We start from the raw sequence: 20,875 nt of genomic DNA, 5'->3' as shown, positions 1-20,875 counted from the left end.
ATGTGTTAAACCGGTCCAACTAGTCATGCAGGACCGGCCCGTGCAAAACAGAGGCGGAAATCTTCCGCCTCTATTGGAGGCCAATCTGACCGCAAAAGCTAACGGAGCATCTTTGGAAGGTTTTTTGAGGAAGTTTAGAAGGGAAATTAAATGTAGGGACTGTTTAGAGATTTTCTTTTGAATTGTATGCATTAAGTAGTTTGTTTTCCTAGGGTTAGGGCATCTTGAATTTGGTTGAAATTTGAGATCTCCTAGATTTAAGTTTTCTTTGGGCTCTAGCGGCGTCTAGAGATTTAGGAGAGATTGATACTCCTCTCCAATAGAGGATCAATTATATCTTGCTATTTTTCGTTTCCCTTTGATCAAATAATACAAATTATCTATTATTTTCGTGATTTTGTGCGGATTTTTGTGAAGAATTCTTGTTGTTTTCCGAAGATTGATAGGAAATACTTGAGATCTACAAGTGTTTCCTATCAAATTGGTATCATAGCAAGTCTTGGGACCGTTAGAGGCTGATTTTGACAAATTTTAACGGCTGATTTGTGGCCGGGGAAGGAGAAAGTTGCTATTTTTGTTATCCAAATTCAGATTTTTTGAATCTACAAAGATTCAAATAAAGACTGTTGCCAAGAAAGTGGGTGCGCTAGAAGAAATACTTGAAGGGGAAATGAACCAAATCAAGATAATGGTGGAGGACAGGATTTTCTCCATGGAAGGACAAGTAGCCGATCTCCAGGACATGATAAAGAAAATGTTAGAAATCCACAACCAAACGCCGGCTTCAGTGGCAAAAGGGTTGGAAGGGAAGAACACAAATTCTGAAATTTGTAGGGAGGAAGATGAGCTGGAGATCGTGGAGGGAGAAAGAAGAAAACTCTATCTGGAGCATTTCCAGAGGGAGGATAGAGGAGGTAGGTATGAAGAAAGGAATGGGTATGGAGGAGCGGAGCAAATGCGTGCTGATCGGGAATGCCGGGAGGGACATTATGGCAGCCGAGGTGCTGAATTTGAAGGAAGGAGGAGGAATTCGAAGGTGGTTTGGGTTATGACAGGGCAAGGGAAGACCGGGAGACATGAGGAGGGCCAAACACTTGGGATAGGGAAAGCTATGGAGGAATAAGGGAAAATGGGAGAGATCAGAAGGTGAGGAAGCTGAATATGCTCATATTCGAATGGGAGGATGCATATGGGTGAATTTATAAGGTAGAGAGGTACTTCGCCGTTAATGGGTTAACAGATGAGGAGAAGTTGACAGCAACAGGCTTATGTTTGGAGGGGAAGGCGCTGTCATGGTACCAGTGGAGAGACCAGAGGAGACCCATCAGAAGTTGAGGAGAATTCAAGGGCTGCATAATAGAACGTTTCCAAACCGACCAGGAAGAAGATTTCTATGAGCAGTTCTTTGCTCTGGTGAAGGAGGGATCAGTAGCAGACTACCATGAACGATTTGAGTACCTGGCCAGTCAGGTGGAGCGATTATGAGATACAGTATTGGAGGGAAACTTCATGAAGGGGCCAAAGGTAGAGATCACACGGCAACCTTGTAATATCCAGAAAATGCATACAACAACAACAACAAACAACATCAAGCCTTTATCCCACTACGTGGGGTCGGCTACATGAATCCTTTTTCTCCATTGTGTCCTATTAAAAGTCAAATTCTCGTTTAAATCTAATAAAGAAAGGTCATTCCTAATATTTTCTAACCAAGTCTTTTTAGGTCTACCCCTACCTTTCTTAACATAAGTCAAATCTAATACCTATACTCTCCTAACCGGGTCATCGCAAGGCCGCCGTTTTATGTGACCAAACCATCTAAGGCGACTTTCTCTAATCTTATCTTCTACTGGAGCTACTCCAACCTTTTCACGTATATGCTCATTTCGTATCCTATCTCTAAGGGTAAAGCCACTCATCCACCTGAGCATCCTCATCTCTGCCACACTTAACTTAGTATTATGCTTCTCTTTTAAAGGCCAACATTCAGCACCATAAAGCATTGCAGGCCTCACTACCATCAAATATTAGTTATGCATGTAAGGAAAAATATATTTTTATAAATGAATATATCAAATATTAGTTATGTAAATATTAGAAGTAATATTACTTAATATAAAAAAAATTGCTAATGTAACTATATCTATATATATATATATATATGTCCGAATAAATGCTTGAATGGGAAGAGAAGTTTTGGCATTTAGTTATTGTGGTGGGCCCCATTATCCTCATTTCTTCTAATAAATTCACGCATGCAGAGATAGATGGAAATTTGTGATTAATCGGTAAGCATGCAGGCGGTATAGTGGTGCTGTGAAGAAAATCAGCCTGTATACAGCGGCTGAGAACAAAGGCTGAATGGATTTTGTGATTGTGAAGTGGCAGTGAAGGAAATAGGCAAGCATACAGTGGCTGAAGGGCTGGCAAGCATACAATGGCTAAAGAATTATGTGAAGACAAAATTTATTCTGTGAATTCTGTGAAGTAATGCAGTGAATTCTATGAAGGAATAAGAAGAATAAAATGTTGAGAGAATAAGTAAAAGAAGAAGAGAAATTGAGGAAAGAAGAATAAGAAAGAAAATTCAGAGAGGAAAAAACATGTATCATTGATTATATGCAGAGGGGCTACGAGGTAACTTATAATCGTCGAAGAGTGTGAATTAGAAAATTTGGAAGAGGCAGTTCGTCAAAGAAGTAATGCAAATTTAATTTTAAAGGCAATTTTGTTAATTTATGCTTGTATGTTAGTAATTGACGAATTAAGAAACATATGTATTACAAGTTATTTATTTTGATTAAGGATTTTCTTATCCAAATTTTCAAATATGAATGATTGTTTATATGATTTCAACATGTGAGTTAAAAATAAAGTTTAGTATGTTAATATAAATGTTTTCCTATTTGATAATGTTGTGGAAAAAAATCAAATTCCTTATATATGATATGCATATTCTTTGTATACAAATTTCAACAGAAATTACTATGAAAGCATACAACAATGTAATTATGAACTCTGAAAATGAGAAGTGAGGTGAATATCAATTTAAAAGTAAAGTTTGACTATAAATAATGTATAACTTACAAGTGTAGGTGGGACAAAAGGGTTCCATATATGAAATTACATTGTAAGTGGGACAAATGGGACCCCAGAGAATATGATACCTGCATAGCAGGTGGAGATAAAGGGACCCTAAAGAGGCAAAAGGGATATCTATATAATTTAATGGTAATAATGTCATATTTACCTGAGCTCCATTGAATATTTTCATGAAAGTTTAGTCAAATCTTTTAATGACTAAAATTGATATTTAGTGTAAACTTCAAAACATGTAAAGACTAATATTAAGTATGATTTTATGATGTTTTACAAATAATGATAAGTTTGTTCAACGATGATTTCAATGATGTGATTTATTAAAATATTGCATTTTAATTGTTAGTTAATTTGCATGCTTATTGAGCCTCATAGCTTACGAGTACTCTTCTTACTGGCTATTGTTATAGGAAAAGGAAAAAGTGAAGGTCAATGTAGAATAGGTTTAAAGTTCTTCTATTTTAAATGCTAGTGTTTATTGTTGTTTATGAGTCTACAATGGAGTTATGTAGATTGTTCTGTAATGTCTTATTTTGAATTTTATTTTGGATTTCTTAGTGGCTCTGTAAGTATGTTTTGTTGAAATTTAAAAGTATTAGGTGCTTCCGTTAATGTGATGAATGAAAAATGTTGGATCTTTTATACAAATTTTTCAAATGTTCAAAAGTTATCCTATGAAGAATTGATGAAAAAGTTATGTTTATATTAGTAACATTGTCAGTACTGTTAAAGGGTAGTTTGATACTTTGGGGTGTTACAAACCTAACATGAAAGAACTTCATGGTTGGTACCTTATGTTACACCAAACCAATTAGACCCAAATATCCATCCACTTGCATCAATACATGCATGCATGGTTTCTCATGAGTTAGTAACCTAGTAAAACTTAACAAATATGCCATCCAGCAATTCAATGTTGTGGGTGCATTTTAGAAAACTTAAGAACTATAAAGCAGTGATCAAATTAATCACCTTGCAGTTTCTGATGCTACATGCCAACTGTCCAAGTATTTTGGGATTCCATCACTACTTGGCCTTTGCTGAAAAGAAACCAATCTGTCAGCCTTCGTAAGACCGAAAAAAAAAAAAAGTGCATGGACAGGTAGCTCCTAAGAAGCTTATAGTCTTTAAAAAAGGGGATATTCAGATGTTCATCACTTCATCCACATCCCTAAAGCAGATTTGATTCGCTGAGAAGAGTAGTATCCTGACTCCTATCAATAACTTGAAACTACTTTTTTGAAATCCAAACGAATAACAAACCAAAACAAGCAATGCAGAATAACTGATGTGAAACATATATGGAAACATGAATTGCTTAGGAATTAATAACAAAATTGTGAAGCTTTGATAATTGTAAACTCAATGTTTCACAAAGATAAGGATATAGGATTTCTTAGTTGCAGTTATGCTTTGGTAGTCAGTTACACAAAAGATTTACAGAATGATTTAAAATAAGAGCAAAATTAATAATAACTCTTACTTGTATGCGAGCTCGAATAACCTGCATTGATAATAACTAAGAATCAATGACAATAACATGAATTATCATGCATTTTTCATAACAGTAAAAAAAACCACAGAAGGACAATAGATACTTAAAATCATCTAAAAAACTTTTGCCATAACAAGATGTTAATCTTGAAAATAAGAAGAGAAAATGCCTGTGATGGGTAAGTAAGCAGAATAGCAGCAACTTTCGAAGCGCCCCCAAGCATAGCATAATCAAAAGAGTTCTGCCAAAAAAGGGAGTGTTTTTAGAATAAAAAAAATAGTAGCTAATGGAAACATGAATATAGGCCCTTTTCTCCTTTCTGTTCTAGGAACGCAGCAGTAAACCACTACTAAATCTAAAAATGCCTAGTGAAACTTACATAGAATCCAATGAGAAGCCAACAAAATATTCTTTTATTGAGTTATAACAAGAAAAATCCGTTTATATATCTAAGGTCAGTCATTTCCTAAGTTTCTTATGCCAAATACCCTTCAGAATAGTAATGCAGAAATCTGCAACAGAAGTTGAGAATGTAAGAACTGTGTCACGGTACCAGTAACCTATCACCATCTTTCACGTCTGTCTTTTCTCTTCTAGATTTTAAATTGATGGCGACCTTCCGAAGTTCTTCATAAGCACAGAACTGAATTGCAGCATGAGAAACCTAGTAAAAATATATAGATATGTATCAGCCACAGTAAAAAACAAACTTCATTAAGTATATAAATGAAAACTAGTATTAAATACAGGCTAGCAAGGATTTTTTTTCTGCAGCTACTCTCTTAAAGGACCAAAATAGAAAAAGTTCACGATTATGTTCAAACCTAATACAAGTTTTTTTTCAAGGGCATGATGGACTCCATTGAATAAGTTAACACAAATATCTTCATTCAGCACTCCAAGAATTCAAGAGCTTCAGCTCTAACATCAAAGCAAAGCACCAAAAAGGAGATTGTGTTGGATCCGTTTCTTGATATTTTGAGTTTTGCAAAGAGAAGAATGTGATGAAAGAGAAAAGGAAAGGAGAGAGAAAAGAACTGCAAAAAGAAGATAAAGCGAACGAATTTCTCTAAGGGAGGCATAAGATGGAGAGGAATAAAATATAGGATTTTTCTAAGGGAGGCATAAGATGGAGAGGAATAAAATATAAAATAACCCTAAAAGCGAGAATCAGTGTGCAAAGGGATGCCAAAAGAAAGCATTTTTTACTCCATCATAAGCCAACTGAATCACAGGACCTTGGGTGGCATTTATAGAAAATGTCTTTATTGAAATGACAAAATTAGCTTTGAGCAATCAAATTAGTGATAAATGATTAATGGCATTATAGCCAATAATAGCTATTGTAATGATAAAATATGATATTAAATAAAATGAAGCAAAAATTCATCAATAAGAAATAAGGTATACTTGCACTAAATCACATAATAGAAAGCTAACAATGTACTAAGTACTAACACTAAAAAGGTGAATAGATCTTTCTCCTTATTGAAGGCAATTTGCGTTGTTGCCAAGTTTCACATCAATCTACACAGGATATGTGCTCGACCATTTGCTTCACTCATACCAAACAAAGATCAAGTGCAAAATCATATATTCATATTTTAATTAAACTAGAAACTATATAAAGAATGTCCAGAGTCAATTTTTTGGGGAACTTGCCCATTTGCATATAATCATGGATATGTATTAGGATGTCAAAATAATTTGTGTTTGCAACTCTACATATAAAAGCTTTCTCAAAAAAAAATTCCTTCGAGTTCCTTCAATAAACATGACCAATGACCAATTGAATATTGTTGCAGTCTTCTCTAACCTAGCTTTTTCCTCAGCAATCAGGAACCCATTGAATGCCTTGGAATGCAGTTTAAATTTTTCAGAGTTGGCGTATTAAAACACACAACAGACCATACCATATTACAACATGTGAAAATATGTCATAGCAGATGACTTACGGGGCAACCAAGGCATCACATGATAAAACTAGTAGACACGTATTAAGCTGCATGCTCCTTGCCATGTCCCATAGATGTTCTTTCAACACAACAAGGCTATAAATGACATACAAAGTGAACTCAGGCTATCTCAGTGTGAAAACTATTTGTAACTGGGAAAATATAAATCATATTTGAGATCTAAAAAATAACAAATGGATGTCTCGTGTACCCAAATTGTTCAAAAATGGTCATCATGTACCTGGCTCTTCAAAGCTAGAAGACACAGGCAATCATGGATCTATGATATGAGCACAATACTATTTATAAGATTCACAAATAATGCCACAGCAAAGATGATATTATCTTTTTATTGTCATCTTACATGAGAAGAAGATAGCAGGTCAGATTGATTTTAATAAAATACAAAAAAAAAAAATCATTAACTAAAATTCTTCTGTAGTTATTCCAATGGTATCAAGAGTTCTGTTGAAAAACAAGAAATTGGATAGCTACTTCCCATGCAAAAAAGTTCACTTTAAACAGCATAGCAAATTACAAACAAAAAACGAGTTTAAAAAACAAATAATCCAAAACCAGGTTAATAACATACAAGAAAAAGTCCAGATCCAATTCCCTTATAGAATGCTCTCCATCCTTCCTCTTTGAAAATGGTTCTTACTGCATCTGATCTAAGATAACATGTAAGCAAACTATTTAAGCAGTTCATCAATTAAAGCCATGGCAGAAAACTGCAATCTGTTAAAGTTGGAATAAACAAACAAGCACAATGAAACATAAAAAAACAGCAACCGTACAACAAGTAAAAGAAAATGAAAAATAACATCACACCATACAAAACACCAAAAATAAAAACCTTTTTCAAAAAAAAGAAAAAAAGATGAACCTTTTTCCATAAGGCGGACAATAATTGGGGTAGATGGCGCGCAATAAATGAATGATGCAGCTCAGACACAAGATTATAACCTAAGTGAGAGCAGTGCATCAAGATTGAGGATCATTATAATCATCACTACAAATCTTAAAGCCAAGAAGATTGAAGCAAGCCAAGTTGGGCCCTCCAACTTAGAATTTAAGCATGTGCATCAATTTAAGAACACTCAACTTACCATAGTAACATGACCGGCCCATACACAGTTTAAGCAAAGCCAAAGAAAATGAGAGTCATGGATAAATTTCTGCTTATTGAAGGCCTAAATCTTTTCATGCATATGACCGAAATCTAAATTAGGAAAGATAGCCACATTGGCAGGATGTAAAACCAACTAGAAGCATTGACGAGATGACAAACAAGGCAGGAGGCATTGGTGAAATCCTTAGCTGCGACATACTCTCATAGATTGCTAACATAGCACTCCACCATCTCTAGATTAGCTCCTCTATGATCAACAATTTTGTGTTAATTTAATAGGAAATATGTATTTTGTTTTTTTGTAATTTTTGCATTTATTTATTCATGTTTTTATCCATTGTAAAACCCCTATAAATACAGTCATATTGTGGGCCAAATAAAAATAACGAAATATTTCAAAATAAGTTACTGTATTTATATCAGAGATGGGTTCTTTCTATGATCTTAAAGCCTCATTAGCACAAATCATGAGTTCATGTGACGGATGATATATTTCCCCTCTCCATTCGGAGGTACATTGGACTTTATTGCTTATTTCTTCTCAAGAAAACTCTTGAATTCCTAGGATGCATTAAGCAAAATTATTTCCCATGTGACTTTAGAATCAGCATGGTTGAATTTCTTTATCAAAATCATAATTTCTACGAAGACAATTTGAAATTCCTAAAGTGGCCCAACTTCACCAAGAAATAGGACTCAAGTGATTGACTTTTACTATCTATTTCATTCTACTCAAAGGTCTCACAAAGAGATATAACGAGAAAGAGAAGAGAGAAAAGCATATAGAATCCTGTAAACTTGCTAGACTTAACTTCCATTTTCAAAAGAGTTGATGCTAATATTTGAGGGCTCTGAAATACTTTGAACAACTCGAACATTAAGTGCTCGATAATTCATCATGTTTTCTCAATTGGCATAAAAGCATATTGTTAAGCTTCTTGATCTACATAAAGTAGGGGAAATCATCTTTTGAGTAGGTGTGGACTCCTTAAGGAAGAAGAAGAGGAAGGAGAGAGATTAGAAAATGGAGAAAACATAAATCTTATTTCCTGAATTCAATTGCAGCATTTAGAGTCAATTTATAGAGATTTATATGAAACGGTTTTGGGTTTAATAAAGGTTCAGACAAATTGGTTTAATACAAGTAAAATAAAAGAACTATAAATGGGTTTGAGACTGATTTAATGCTGAAATAAATTGAACCACAAGTTGATGTAGCCGTCCGATTGTTATAGTGCTCCCAATCTTTGAAGGCTTTGCTTCCTTCTTATTCTATGATAGATTTTAAATATTTTATTATCTTGATGATGGTTTTCTGAATTGTTCACCCATACTTGACATTGTTATTGTACTATCTTTGAATCCAAAATGATATATTGTTGCTTAACACTTCTATCGCCATGAAAAACAACCTTATTCACAAGGTTGAAAGATGGAAAAAAAAAGTGCTTTCATGTGTAACTACTAATACTAAGTATTTGCAGGTCCTTCAAGATGAAAGGAAGTTATTCTAACACAATGATAATCAGGAGTATTGTGAAAATCGTAGTATTATTGTCCTTTAAAGGTCCATGTTTTGACGTCGAATTCATTAAAGCGAGGTAGTTCAATTTTCATTTATTTAAGAAAGGAGAAACTTGTATGAGATGGTGAAGGCAGTGGAGAAGGGATTTGATCAGCAGAATCAAGGATGCTGGCGGAAGAGAAAGGATCTTGACGCAATGAAGGAGGTGGGTGATCAATGCACAAACTATCAAGTTTCTTGTCAATAGAATGCATGAAAGTATGGAATTGTTGAAGTGATGATCCAATGGAGACAAGTTAAACATTGGCTTGTTCAGAGATATTTGGATTTTGGAGAATTGTAATTCTTGATTGGTTTGAATTGTTCAGAGACCTGTCAAATCTGCATTTTCATGCTGAGAGGTCTTTGGTGGCTGCTAAAAGGGAATAAAAGATGTAGTTCTTGATAAGAACCGTGACCTGATAGAATGTTAAAAGAATAAAGAGTAAATTGCACGAATTGGACTGATTTTGGAAGGGAAATCAAGATCTTGATGCTGCAGATTTCTGAAGTTGAGGCTGATGCAATTTGTGAAGTTGCCCTTGATGCTGATTTCTGGACCTGTTATTGATGTTGGAACCATCCTTGATTCTGCCTTTACTGTTATTTGCTGCTGAAAATAGAACTGATGGGCAGCAGATTTCTGTAGGTGAACGGAGAACTTAACTGGTGCAGATTTCTTGCTGTTGCTCTTGAATGCAGCAGATCAGCAGGCTGAAATGAAGGCTGGGCCAGTGGAGACTGCTGGCCCGCAGGATTAGGAGGTGGACAATCGAGTTTCAGTGGAGGAGAAGAGGTCTGGTGGCTGAAAGGAGGGCTGGCTGTGGTGGAGAGTGCTGGCCAGTAAGGTGTGAGGTGGAAAGGTATGTTATTGGGGAGAAGAAGAGAGTTGGCGGCTTAATACAAGTGTTTACTGCGGTGGAGACTGCTGGCCGGCAAGAGGAGCGAGAAATAGAATTTTTAGTGCAATGAGAGCACCATTTGTCAAGCTACTTGATCTACATCAAGAAGGGGACAATATCTTTTGAGTATGTGTGGGCTCCTTAGGAAGAAAAAGGGGAAGAAGAGAGATTAGAAAAGAAATAAAATAGAAATCTTAATTCCTAAATTCAATTATAACATTTGGGGTCTATTTATAGAGGTTTACATAAATCAGTTTTAGGTTTAATAGAGGTTCAAACAAGCTTGTTTAATACAATTAAAATTTAACAAAATACTAAAAATGGGTTTGAGCTTGAGACCGGTTTAATGCTGAAATAAATAGAACCACTAGTTGTTGTAGCCGACCGGTTGTTGTAGTGCTCCCAATCTTTAAAGGATTTGCTTCCTTCTTCATTCATGATAAACTTTAAATATTTTATTATCTTGATGTTGATTTTATCCATTCTTGACATTGTTGTACTTTCTTTGAATCCAAAAAGATATATTGTAGCTTAAAACATATCCAGCAGGCAATAATTCTTGAAAAACAAATCTCAAATAATCTATCGGGAACAAATACTAAGAATAAACATGAAAAAAACATACCAGAAGAACCAATATATGGACGGTTTTGATTGAAAGGAGTTTGAAGTTGCAATCTTGTCTTCACAAGCCAAATGGGATTTGTAAGCACGCATACCTGTCATGTTCATAATATTAGAATAATACAATATTGTTGCACCTAAATCATTTTCCTTCCAGGCTTTCGGTAGGCACTCTCCATTTCAGTTCAGTAACAAAATTTACAAATATAATATGATGACACATAATCATCTTTTTGGTCATGCTTCATATTCTGTGAAGTTCGGATAAATTAGGAAAAAGAAGCCCATTAATATGCCAAATTTGCTATTATAATAAAGAACAACTCTATGATGCTAAGATGGTAATGAGCCCACCAAACTCAAAAAGCAAAATAATGTGCAAGAAGAGGGATAAGAATAGGTCTACTAGGTTGCTAAAGAAAGTGAAAAAAGAATAGCTAGAAAAAAGAGGGCCTTAGCAGGAAGCAATAACAACAAATAAAAATTGGCATTAAGTTTAAAAACTTTAAAACCATCAAGTTACTGAACCCCTGCAACATTTCTATGTACTCTGAAATTAGAAAAAAGAAAATAAAATTCATACCAACCCTTGCAATACTCCAATTAAGCCTCAGGTTTGAATAAGAAAAAATTGCTAGCTACTTGAAAGTCGAAACCTTGAGCTATCAAGTTAACGTCTCCCTCCCTTTCTTCCTATTTCTCATATAACCTACATAACTTATAAGTTTACACAACAAACTCTAAACACCTAAACGTAGATAGCAGCTGCATCAAAAGATCCTAGCAATTAAATTTCATGTAATATTCTCCTAAATGGTGGGGACTGTTGTATGCAAAAATGTTAATGGTAGAGACGACCTTGCTTTCACTCGCAGCAATAATTATGCTTATGGGACAAAATCAAGGTGCTTTCCTTGGAAATTTTTGTGTTTTATTGCTCATGATCCTTTGTGCTCTCAAATCATGTTTGAAAAAAGCAAAAAATGCTTGAAATAAAACCCTTAACATTCTAATGATGCAAAGCTTAAGCTTCAATGATTATAATTTTTGCTTAAGAAATACAACAATAAATTCAAGAAAATTAAAAAAAAAAGTAAAATATATTAGCATATATTCATTTTATATATTTAGAGTGACAACTGATAGTGTAAACATAGAGTGAGTACTAGCTATAAAAGCTACGCTTATGTCCCTGAAAAGTAGCAAGCATTAGATACTTTGTTCAAAAGAAATGTTATGGAAACTGGAGGAAGTTGCAAAACTGCAAATTTTCTCCAACTGGTAATAGGTAAGTGTCGGCACCACCAAAAATCCACAAAGAATTTCTTCTACAAGCACAGAACATATTGGTAGCTCTAGATGGCTACACGCCAAATGGAAATGGGAAAAAGAAGTGAAGCAAAAAATGTGCCTCACGAGTGAAGAACCAAGGATTAAATAGACTTGCTAGAAAACAAAATGGGCAATAGACCTCAAGAGACCTTATACCTGATTTGAGGCTTATCATGGGCAAAATACCCATGGTTAAACAGTTATAGAAGAAAAAGCTCAATTGAGAATATCAAGCTGCTCTAGTTTGATTTAATTTTTTTAAGTGACATTAGTTATTTAGATTTGAATGGTCATTCAAATGATAAGAACAGATGGAGGTCTTGGAAAACTCAATAACAAACTCATAATTTTAACATTGTCGTTGCCAGGTCCCAAGTCCTAGATGAGAAAAATGGAGGGTTGCGTTAGGTAGTCGACAGCCAGCGTAAAACTTGTCGAATAATAATGACATGAATCCTTTAAGTTTTGCTTTAGTCATGGATGTTCTCACTAGACATTTGCAAGAGGATGTACCTTGGTGTATGCTTTTTGCTGATGATATTCTTCTTATTGATAAGACTAGAGAGGGAGTTGAAAGTAAACTTGAATTATGGAGGCCAACATTAGAGACTAAAGGTTTTCGCTTGAGTAGATCTAAAACGGAATATATTGAGTGTAATTTTAGTAGTAATAGACCTATTGAGGGGATTGTAACTTTGGGCGATCAAGTCATTAATAAGAGTACACGTTTTAGATATCTTGGATCTATTGTTCAGAGTGATGATGAAATAGATGGGGATATTATCAGCATAATTCAAATTGGATGGTTGAAGTGGAGGAATGCATCGGGCTTGTTGTGTGATAGAAAAGTACCCCTAAAACTTAAGGGAAAATTCTATAAGATGGTAGTGAGGCCTGCAATGCTTTATGGTGTTGAATGTTGGCCATTAAAAGAGAAGCATAATACTAAGTTAAGTGTGGCAGAGATGAGGATGCTCAGGTGGATGAGTGGCTTTACCCTTAGAGATAGGATACGAAATGAGCATATACGTGAAAAGGTTGGAGTAGCTCCAGTAGAAGATAAGATTAGAGAGAGTCGCCTTAGATGGTTTGGTCACATAACATGGCGGCCTTCCAATGACCCGATTAGGAGAGTAGAGGTATTAGATTTGACTTATGTTAAGAAAGGTAGAGGCAGACCTAAAAAGACTTGGTTAGAAAATATTATGAATGACATTTCTTTATTAGATTTAAATGAGAATTTGACCTTTATTAGGACACAATGGAGAAAAAGGATTCATTTAGCCGACCCCACATAGTGGGATAAAGGCTTGATGTTGTTGTTGTTGTTGTTGTTGTTGTTGCTGCTCTGCCACTAAACCAATTCTAAATAGTCAAAGGATGTGTACAGTGTACCATTTGGTCTTTGCTCGAGGGAGCCTAGCTAAAAAAGAATCAAGGGTGTGGCCCAAGAAACCGAAGGTAAAATCCTATCAAAGAGGTTTTTTTTTTTTTTGTAGGCCTTAGCTAACAAAAAGTTTTCTTCTTATTCAGATGGGCCAAGTAGCCGAAAAGTTTGTGAGGCATAGGCCATTGATGACTTGTTGGGTTTTTAAAAGTATGACAATTTGCTTCAAGTGCTCATCTTAGGTAACCATTCAATTCAAATGAAACTACCCAGCCATTGCTAACCTAGAGACTAAGCAGCATGGCTGACCAAGTTAAATTGATGTAGCATATACTCCTTTCAGGCTCATAATGATGCAATTGCAAATGACCAATCTCATAATGCTTCGCATTTTAGAGATTTTTCCCATTTGTTTTTAAGGTTTTGTAAAAATCCTTAAGTGTCGTGAAAAGAAAATATGTAAGATAACATAAATACTTTGTCCTTCTCTATCTCATGGTATTTCATAGTGGAGGGCAGGCAGCTTATCAATAACACAAATATATAAAATCAAATTTCAGGATTTCAATGTTTTGCCTTGTGCTTCGAGCTGACACATCATTGCATCACTTCAAAGTAAAAAAAATTTGTACACTTATAAAAAAACAGTAATAAATAATCCATTATATAAATCAGTGATGGGAGAGATTGTAAAGAGAATTACTATGAAAATACAGCTTGGCAACTAGAAATCAAATGGAATGTGTATTGCTAAGCCTATTAAAATGTCCCCAACAGAAAAGCTTATAAAAACTTAAAGTTCTAAGCAAATAATTAGTATAATAGGAAGAAGCACATCACGAAAAGGAAACTAGCAGAAAACATCAAGATTTGTTCTATCAACATTGAAATATGTGTTAACACACTAGGAACAATAAAGCATTTGTTATTTGAAAGTTAATTTATCATTAGAAACAAAACTTGAAGCAAAACTAGAAATCTTTTTGCTAATCAAAGTGGAAGCTTCAATTCTGACCAGAGCACCTGCTTCTGCGGCTGCAACAAGATGGTAACCAGGGCTGAGACTTTGATCAGAAACTTTTGTGTACCTAGCCTTTGCTCTGCTATAACTACAGAAAGGGATGGAAGAGTTTTCTTAGATTATTCAATCATTCGAAATAAAAATAAAAATTTGACTAACAACAGAAATTTGAGGATGAGCACAGTAGATATGTATGGCATACAAAGAAAGAAAGTAGGCACATTTCTATTTGGACCTTTATAAAATCCAAAAAAAAAAACAATCCCAACTTAAAAGGATGAACTTTCATATTCAAGTTCATATTCGTGAGAGAAAACATTAAAACATTAAACTAAAAAATTAACAATAAAAATAAAAAACAAACCCCTTAAAAGAATAACAACACTTTCCAAGTAAATGCAGATATAGTGAGTTATGAATGCATGATTATGCGTTCAATTTATAATGCATAATCATGGTGAATCTGAACACTGCTTCACAATCATGCATTTATGACTAGCAATATACTCTCATGCAAGTTACCTCTAAAAGGTCAAATTGTTCAGATTAACAACCAGGTACAAAGCAATTGCAAAATATATAAATCTCATAAAACTCTGGGAAACAGTAAAATATTGATGAAGATAGGATATGCAAGACAGTGAAGGTAAGGAGAAAACCACAGCTACTGTAGTAACAGTATGTTTTTAAGCCAGTAAAATTAAAAGATATGACAGTTATACATTTCTAGTAGGAACAAGATGGGTTGAGTTTCTACTAGAAAACAATGATATTTAGTCAATGAAAAAGACAAAGACCTCAATTTCAAATAAATATCCATAAGATAATAATATTCCAACCAAATCAATAAATCTCTTCACTTCGAGTTGGTCATTAAAAAGTTTGACAGAGCTCAAACCAGACATCTTAAGCACAAACCTATCAAGTATAATCGCTTTTTAAAAAATTTGTCATAAATGCAAAAATGAGGCCGGTAGGGCTGTGCATAATATGAATAAAACCAAAATATCGAACCACACTGGTCTTATTTGGTTGGTTTAACTTAGTTGTTAAATTATACGTTTGGTCATTTGTTGCAGTTTAGTTTTTTTGGGGATTTTGGTTTTTATTTTTGTAAAATCAATCAAACTAAAATTTGAATTATACTAATTTCTTCAAATATTAAATCAGTAAAATCCATGAACTATTAAGTTTTCTTTTACACACAATGTCAACCTGCAAACTGGAAAAAAAAAGACCCAAATAAAAAATATTAAATTATAAAAGCTAAGAAACAAATTATCATACTCTAAAATTGACAAGAAGTCAAGGGAGAGACCAAGCACACAGTGAAAAGATAGCAATAAGGGAAAGCAATATAATTAGGCTTGATGAACCTATGGAGCAAGGATAACCAAAAACAATATTACCAATTTTATGCTAGTTGTTACTATGCAAAATCAAATAAATATTTCTTTGTTGTGAGGTAAATGATTCATCTTGATTTTGCAGAAAAAGTTTAGCATGTCTTACAAGAAGAAGTACAATCCCCATGAAACTGTTGACCCAAAGACTGCAGGATAGAAACCTGCATAAAGCCCTCTCAAACCCTGTAAGGAAAGTCAGCAAGAATGTTGGCAATTTGATGCAATTAAGCAATCATAGCACTACAAAAGTTTGAAAGGTGCCACATAAGTGAACTAGGGTTTAGGGTTTCTGGTCTAGGGTGTTTTATTAATTAAATTCAACAATAGAATCTAATGCCCGTATGATGTGCTACACTATTAACTGATTGCAGACACAATTTTGATCCACTGAAGCCAATAATTAGATATGCAACACTTTCATCCATGCAAGCATATTTGAGTTCTTATGCTCGCAAAAATTTGAATCATCATTGTCAGGATAATCAGGGTTGCCGATTGATTCCATAGAAGCCAAAAAAAAAAAGAAAATGCATTCACCGATGCAAATCCTCGAGATTTTCTTGCTCTGTAAAAAGTGTGAGAAAGATTAAAGGCTTGGAGAAGAAGACAAACAGTAAAAGATTTCTATGTATGTTATGAATACAATACAGAGATATATATAGAGTTGAGCAGAAGATAAACCCGGTAATAATAACAGAATACAGGGTATTATGGTAATAGTGCTAACAGCCTCCCTCAAATTAAGTATTCAAGGATTGAATACTTAATTTGCTTCGTAACTCACTGAACCGAGAGACCGAAAGAGGCTTGGTAAGAATGTCGGCGATCTGTTCTTGAGACGAAACGTGCTGTATTTGGACATTTCCGGCAGCTATGTGTTGACGAATAAATTGAAAGTCGATTTCAATGTGCTTCGTTCTAGCGTGAAATACTGGATTTTTAGCTATGGCAATGGCGGAGATGTTATCACAAAGAACAGGTGTGGGGGACGGTTGTTCAGCTTGGAGTTCCCCGGCCAGGCGTCTTAGCCATAAAACTTCCGAAATGTTGGCTGAAAGAGACCGGTATTCGGCCTCGGTTGATGATTTGGCGACGGTGACTTGCTTCTTGACGGTCCATGAGATGAGCGTGCGTCCAAGGAAGGTGCAGAATCCCGATACCGATTTCCTGTCCGAACTGTCGGAAGCCCAATCCGCATCGCAGTAAGAATGCAACTGAAGATCACCGGGAACAATGGGCAAACCGAAGTTAATAGTTCCTTTAATATAGCGTAGAATGCGCTTGATATCTTGAAAGTTTTGGACAGTGGGAGATTGCATGTGCTGACAAACTCTGTTGGTTGCAAAAGCGATATCTGGCCTTGTGATGGAGAGATACTGTAGTGAACCGGCTAAGCGCCGGTACAGAAGAGGATCGGAAAATGGCTGATCGGAAGACGCCTTTGATTTGGAGTTTGAGGTCATCGGAGAAGGAGAGCTTTTGCAATCGGACATCCCAGCTGTGTTGAGCAGAGAGGCAGCATAGTGGGCTTGCGAAAGAAATAGTCCGTGAGCAGAATGTTGCACCTGGATGCCCAGAAACAAGTTGATCTTGCCGAGCTGTTTGAGAGCAAAGGATGAGTGAAGACTGTGAAGAAGAGATTGAATAGCGTTGTGATCATTTCCTGTAAGAATAATATCATCGACATAAATAAGAAAATAGATTTGTAAATTGAGTTTAGTAAGGATAAGTAGAGAGGGATCGGAGCGACTAAACCGGAATCCACGAGATTGAAGAAAGTCAGTGAGTTTTTGAAACCACTGTCGCGGGGCTTGTTTGAGCCCGTATAGTGATTTATGGAGCTTGCACACTGCTGTTGGATTAGTGGGATCAACGAAACCTTGTGGCTGCTTCATATAAATGTCTTCGGTTAGCTCTCCGTGCAAGAAGGCATTGGAAACGTCTAATTGGAGGATATCCCACTTCCGATTTAGCGCAATTGTGAGAAGTAGACGGATAGTAGGCATTTTGGCGACCGGACTGAATGTCTCGGTATAGTTTTCACCAAATATCTGACGATTACCAAGTGCCACTAATCGTGCCTTGTATCTGTGCACAGCACCTGAAGGAAGAAGTTTTGTCTTAAAAGTCCACTTACAACCTAAGACGTGTTTATTAGGCGGCGGAGAGACGAGCAACCAGGTATGTTGATGTCTGAGCGCCATGATTTCAGCTTCCATTGCGGTTCTCCAATGAGGATGTTGAGCTGCCTGAGTGTAAGAAGTAGGAGTTGGATGTGTATGATTAGTTGTAGTGAGGGAGTAAATGGGATTCGGTTTTGATATTCCAGATTTAGATCTGGTCTGCATCGGATGAGACGCGATAGCCGCACGCGATATCGTTGGAGTTGGTTCCCGAGAACTGACTGAAGCTGAGGTACTGACCATAGGAACTCTGGGTAGCAGATTATCTGTAGAGTGGGAATTCAGCAGAGTAGATGACGATGAAGAATGTTTGGTATGAGTCACAGAGGAAGCCGGAACAAGAATGAGTGGCATAGGAGTGTGGTCGGTAGTGGTTGGCGGGATTACAGGATTTGAAACAGACATCTGAAATGGGAAAATATCTTCGTGGAAGACGACATGTCTGGAAATGTGGATTTTATTGTTGCCCAGGTTGAGACAAATGTATCCTTTGTGAGCTGTCGAGTATCCGAGGAAGACACATTCAGCAGATCTAGGAGAAAATTTGGAGGAGGTATAAGGCTGTAGCCACGGGTAGCAGAGACATCCAAAGACCCTTAGGTGATCGTAGGCCGGAATCTTGTTGTATATGATTTGATGAGGAGATTTGTGAGACGTATGTTTGGAGGGAAGACGATTTATCAAGTGAATGGCCGTAGAAACAGCTTCACTCCAGAATTGTGCCGGAACATTGGATCCTTGAAGAAGAGTTCTTGTAAGATCAAGGATGTGCCTGTGCTTTCTCTCCGCAATGCCATTCTGCTCAGGTGTGTGCGGGCAGCTGATGCGTTGTATTATACCTTGTTCTTGTAAGAAAGAGTTGAAAAGTTTGTTAATGAATTCGCCGCCGCCGTCGCACTGAAACGACTTCGGCAGAGTCCCGAACTGATTCTGAATGAGATTACAAAATATTTTAAACTTAGAGAGTGCTTCGTTTTTATTGTGCATGAAATAAATCCAGGAGTGACGAGAGAAGTCATCTATAAACACAACATAGTAGCGAAAACCATGAGACGAAGGCAGCGAAGCCGGGCCCCATACATCCGAATGAATGAGTTCGAATGGAGATGAGGAAACCGACATGCTTTTATTAAAAGCAATTCTATGGCTCTTGGCCGTATTACAAGCTTTACAATGATTAACCGAGGAGAAAGTAAAAGAAACAGGTAGATAACGAGCAGCGAGTTGAAGAGTCCGATTGTTCGGATGTCCTAATCGTGCATGCCAAAGAGAAGCGTCATTGGATCTTGTGAGGAGAGCGAGCGGTGGATCGTCAGGAATGGAGGTAATGTGATAGAGACCGTTGCTAAGTCGACCACGGAGTAGAAGACGGTGATCCTGAGAGTCTTTCATTTCGAAACCATTAGCGTAAAAAGTAATATAAATGGAGTTATCCGCAGTTAATTTCGAAACTGAAAGCAGATTGTGAGTGAGTGCAGGAACGTGTAAAAGATTGCGTAAATAAAGCTTACGCGCGGTGTCCGGCAACGGTAGTAGACCATGACCGGAATGTTGAATGGGAACGGAAGAACCATTGGCCACCGAAATGGAATCTTGACCGTGATAAGCCGAAGATGTTTGAAGATTAGAGTTGTCTGGTGTGAGATGAGAGGAAGCGCCTGTATCAAGAATCCAATCTTGGGTTGGATATGAAGTCGGAGTAGTCAGCATTGCGCGAGGATTTGAAACTGATGTCGGGGCATATTTGAGATCACATCTGTACCAACAATTGAGAGCAACGTGACCAATCTTCCCACATATTTGACAGATGGGACGAATGTTTCCGCTAGAAGAAGTGTTGCTGGTAGTCTGCGGGATGGAGGAAGAATTGGACTTGGTCTTGATAAACCGTTTAGAGTTGCGATTTCGAGGAGGATTGTTTGGCGCGGCGTAAAGAGCAGGAGAGCTTGTAGTCTGTTCTTTTGCAATTTCCTGATTGAGATGGATTTCCTCATTGCATAACAAGGCGTACAGGTTGTCCAGATCCGACGGAACAGGCGAGGTGCGAATGGATGTTTTGAAAGAATTATAGGTGGCGGGAAGACCGTTTAGTATGTGCAGAATAATGTCTTCCGGGTCGACCTTAGATCCAGATGCAGCGATATTGTCCACGATATTCTTGATTTGGGAGAGATATTGCTGCATCGTGAGATTTTTCATTTGAATATTGTGAAGCTCGTTCTTGAGCTGCATAACCCGCGAGCGGCTTGAGGGTTGTAGACGACGCTCGAGAGTCGTCCATGCTTCGTAAGCTGAAGTTGCCGTGATAACATATGGGAGAAGAGACGGAGAGATCGTGGAGAATAATGCGGAAAGGAGAAGACTATCCACAAGTCTCCAGTTCGTGAAAGCAGAGGAATTAGCGTCTGAAGGAGAGACGGATTCACCAGAGAGATGGCCGGCGTAGCCCGTTGCCGTGAACTGTTGAAGAACTTGAATTCTCCAAATGGCATAATTATCGGTGGTAAGGGGATGAGGAATTAGATTCTTGACATGAGAAATCAGGAATTTTAGAGTTGCCGGAATGGAGATTTCAGCAGCAGAGGGTGTTCCGGCGAGCGAGGAGGGAGGGAGGGAAGAAACGGAATCTTGATCCCCCATGAGAGGCTCTTGATACCATGTGAGAAAGATTAAAGGCTTGGAGAAGAAGACAAACAGTAAAAGATTTCTATGTATGTTATGAATACAATACAGAGATATATATAGAGTTGAGCAGAAGATAAACCCGGTAATAAT

General features: G+C 36.6%; 1 protein-coding gene across 1 annotated transcript; it reads right to left on the bottom strand.

Annotated features, from left to right (window-relative positions):
• Nucleotides 1-4,067: 4,067 nt before the first annotated feature.
• Nucleotides 4,068-20,740, bottom strand: LOC110093484 (retrovirus-related Pol polyprotein from transposon RE1). The gene is made up of 9 exons (XM_028692001.1): nt 16,715-20,740; nt 16,024-16,100; nt 14,506-14,599; nt 10,773-10,866; nt 7,142-7,215; nt 5,148-5,258; nt 4,764-4,835; nt 4,583-4,603; nt 4,068-4,139 (listed from the first exon to the last, which is right to left on the bottom strand). The coding sequence occupies exons 1-9, from the start codon at nt 20,738-20,740 to the stop codon at nt 4,068-4,070; spliced, it is 4,641 nt and encodes a 1,546-aa protein (XP_028547834.1).
• Between the last annotated feature and the right edge of the window lie 135 nt (nt 20,741-20,875).

This window comes from Dendrobium catenatum, unplaced genomic scaffold, assembly GCF_001605985.2.
Source record: "Dendrobium catenatum unplaced genomic scaffold, ASM160598v2 original_scaffold_99840, whole genome shotgun sequence".
Lineage (NCBI taxonomy): Eukaryota > Viridiplantae > Streptophyta > Magnoliopsida > Asparagales > Orchidaceae > Dendrobium > Dendrobium catenatum.
Note: the sequence above shows the minus strand (reverse complement) of the source record. Positions and strands in the feature narration are given on the sequence as shown.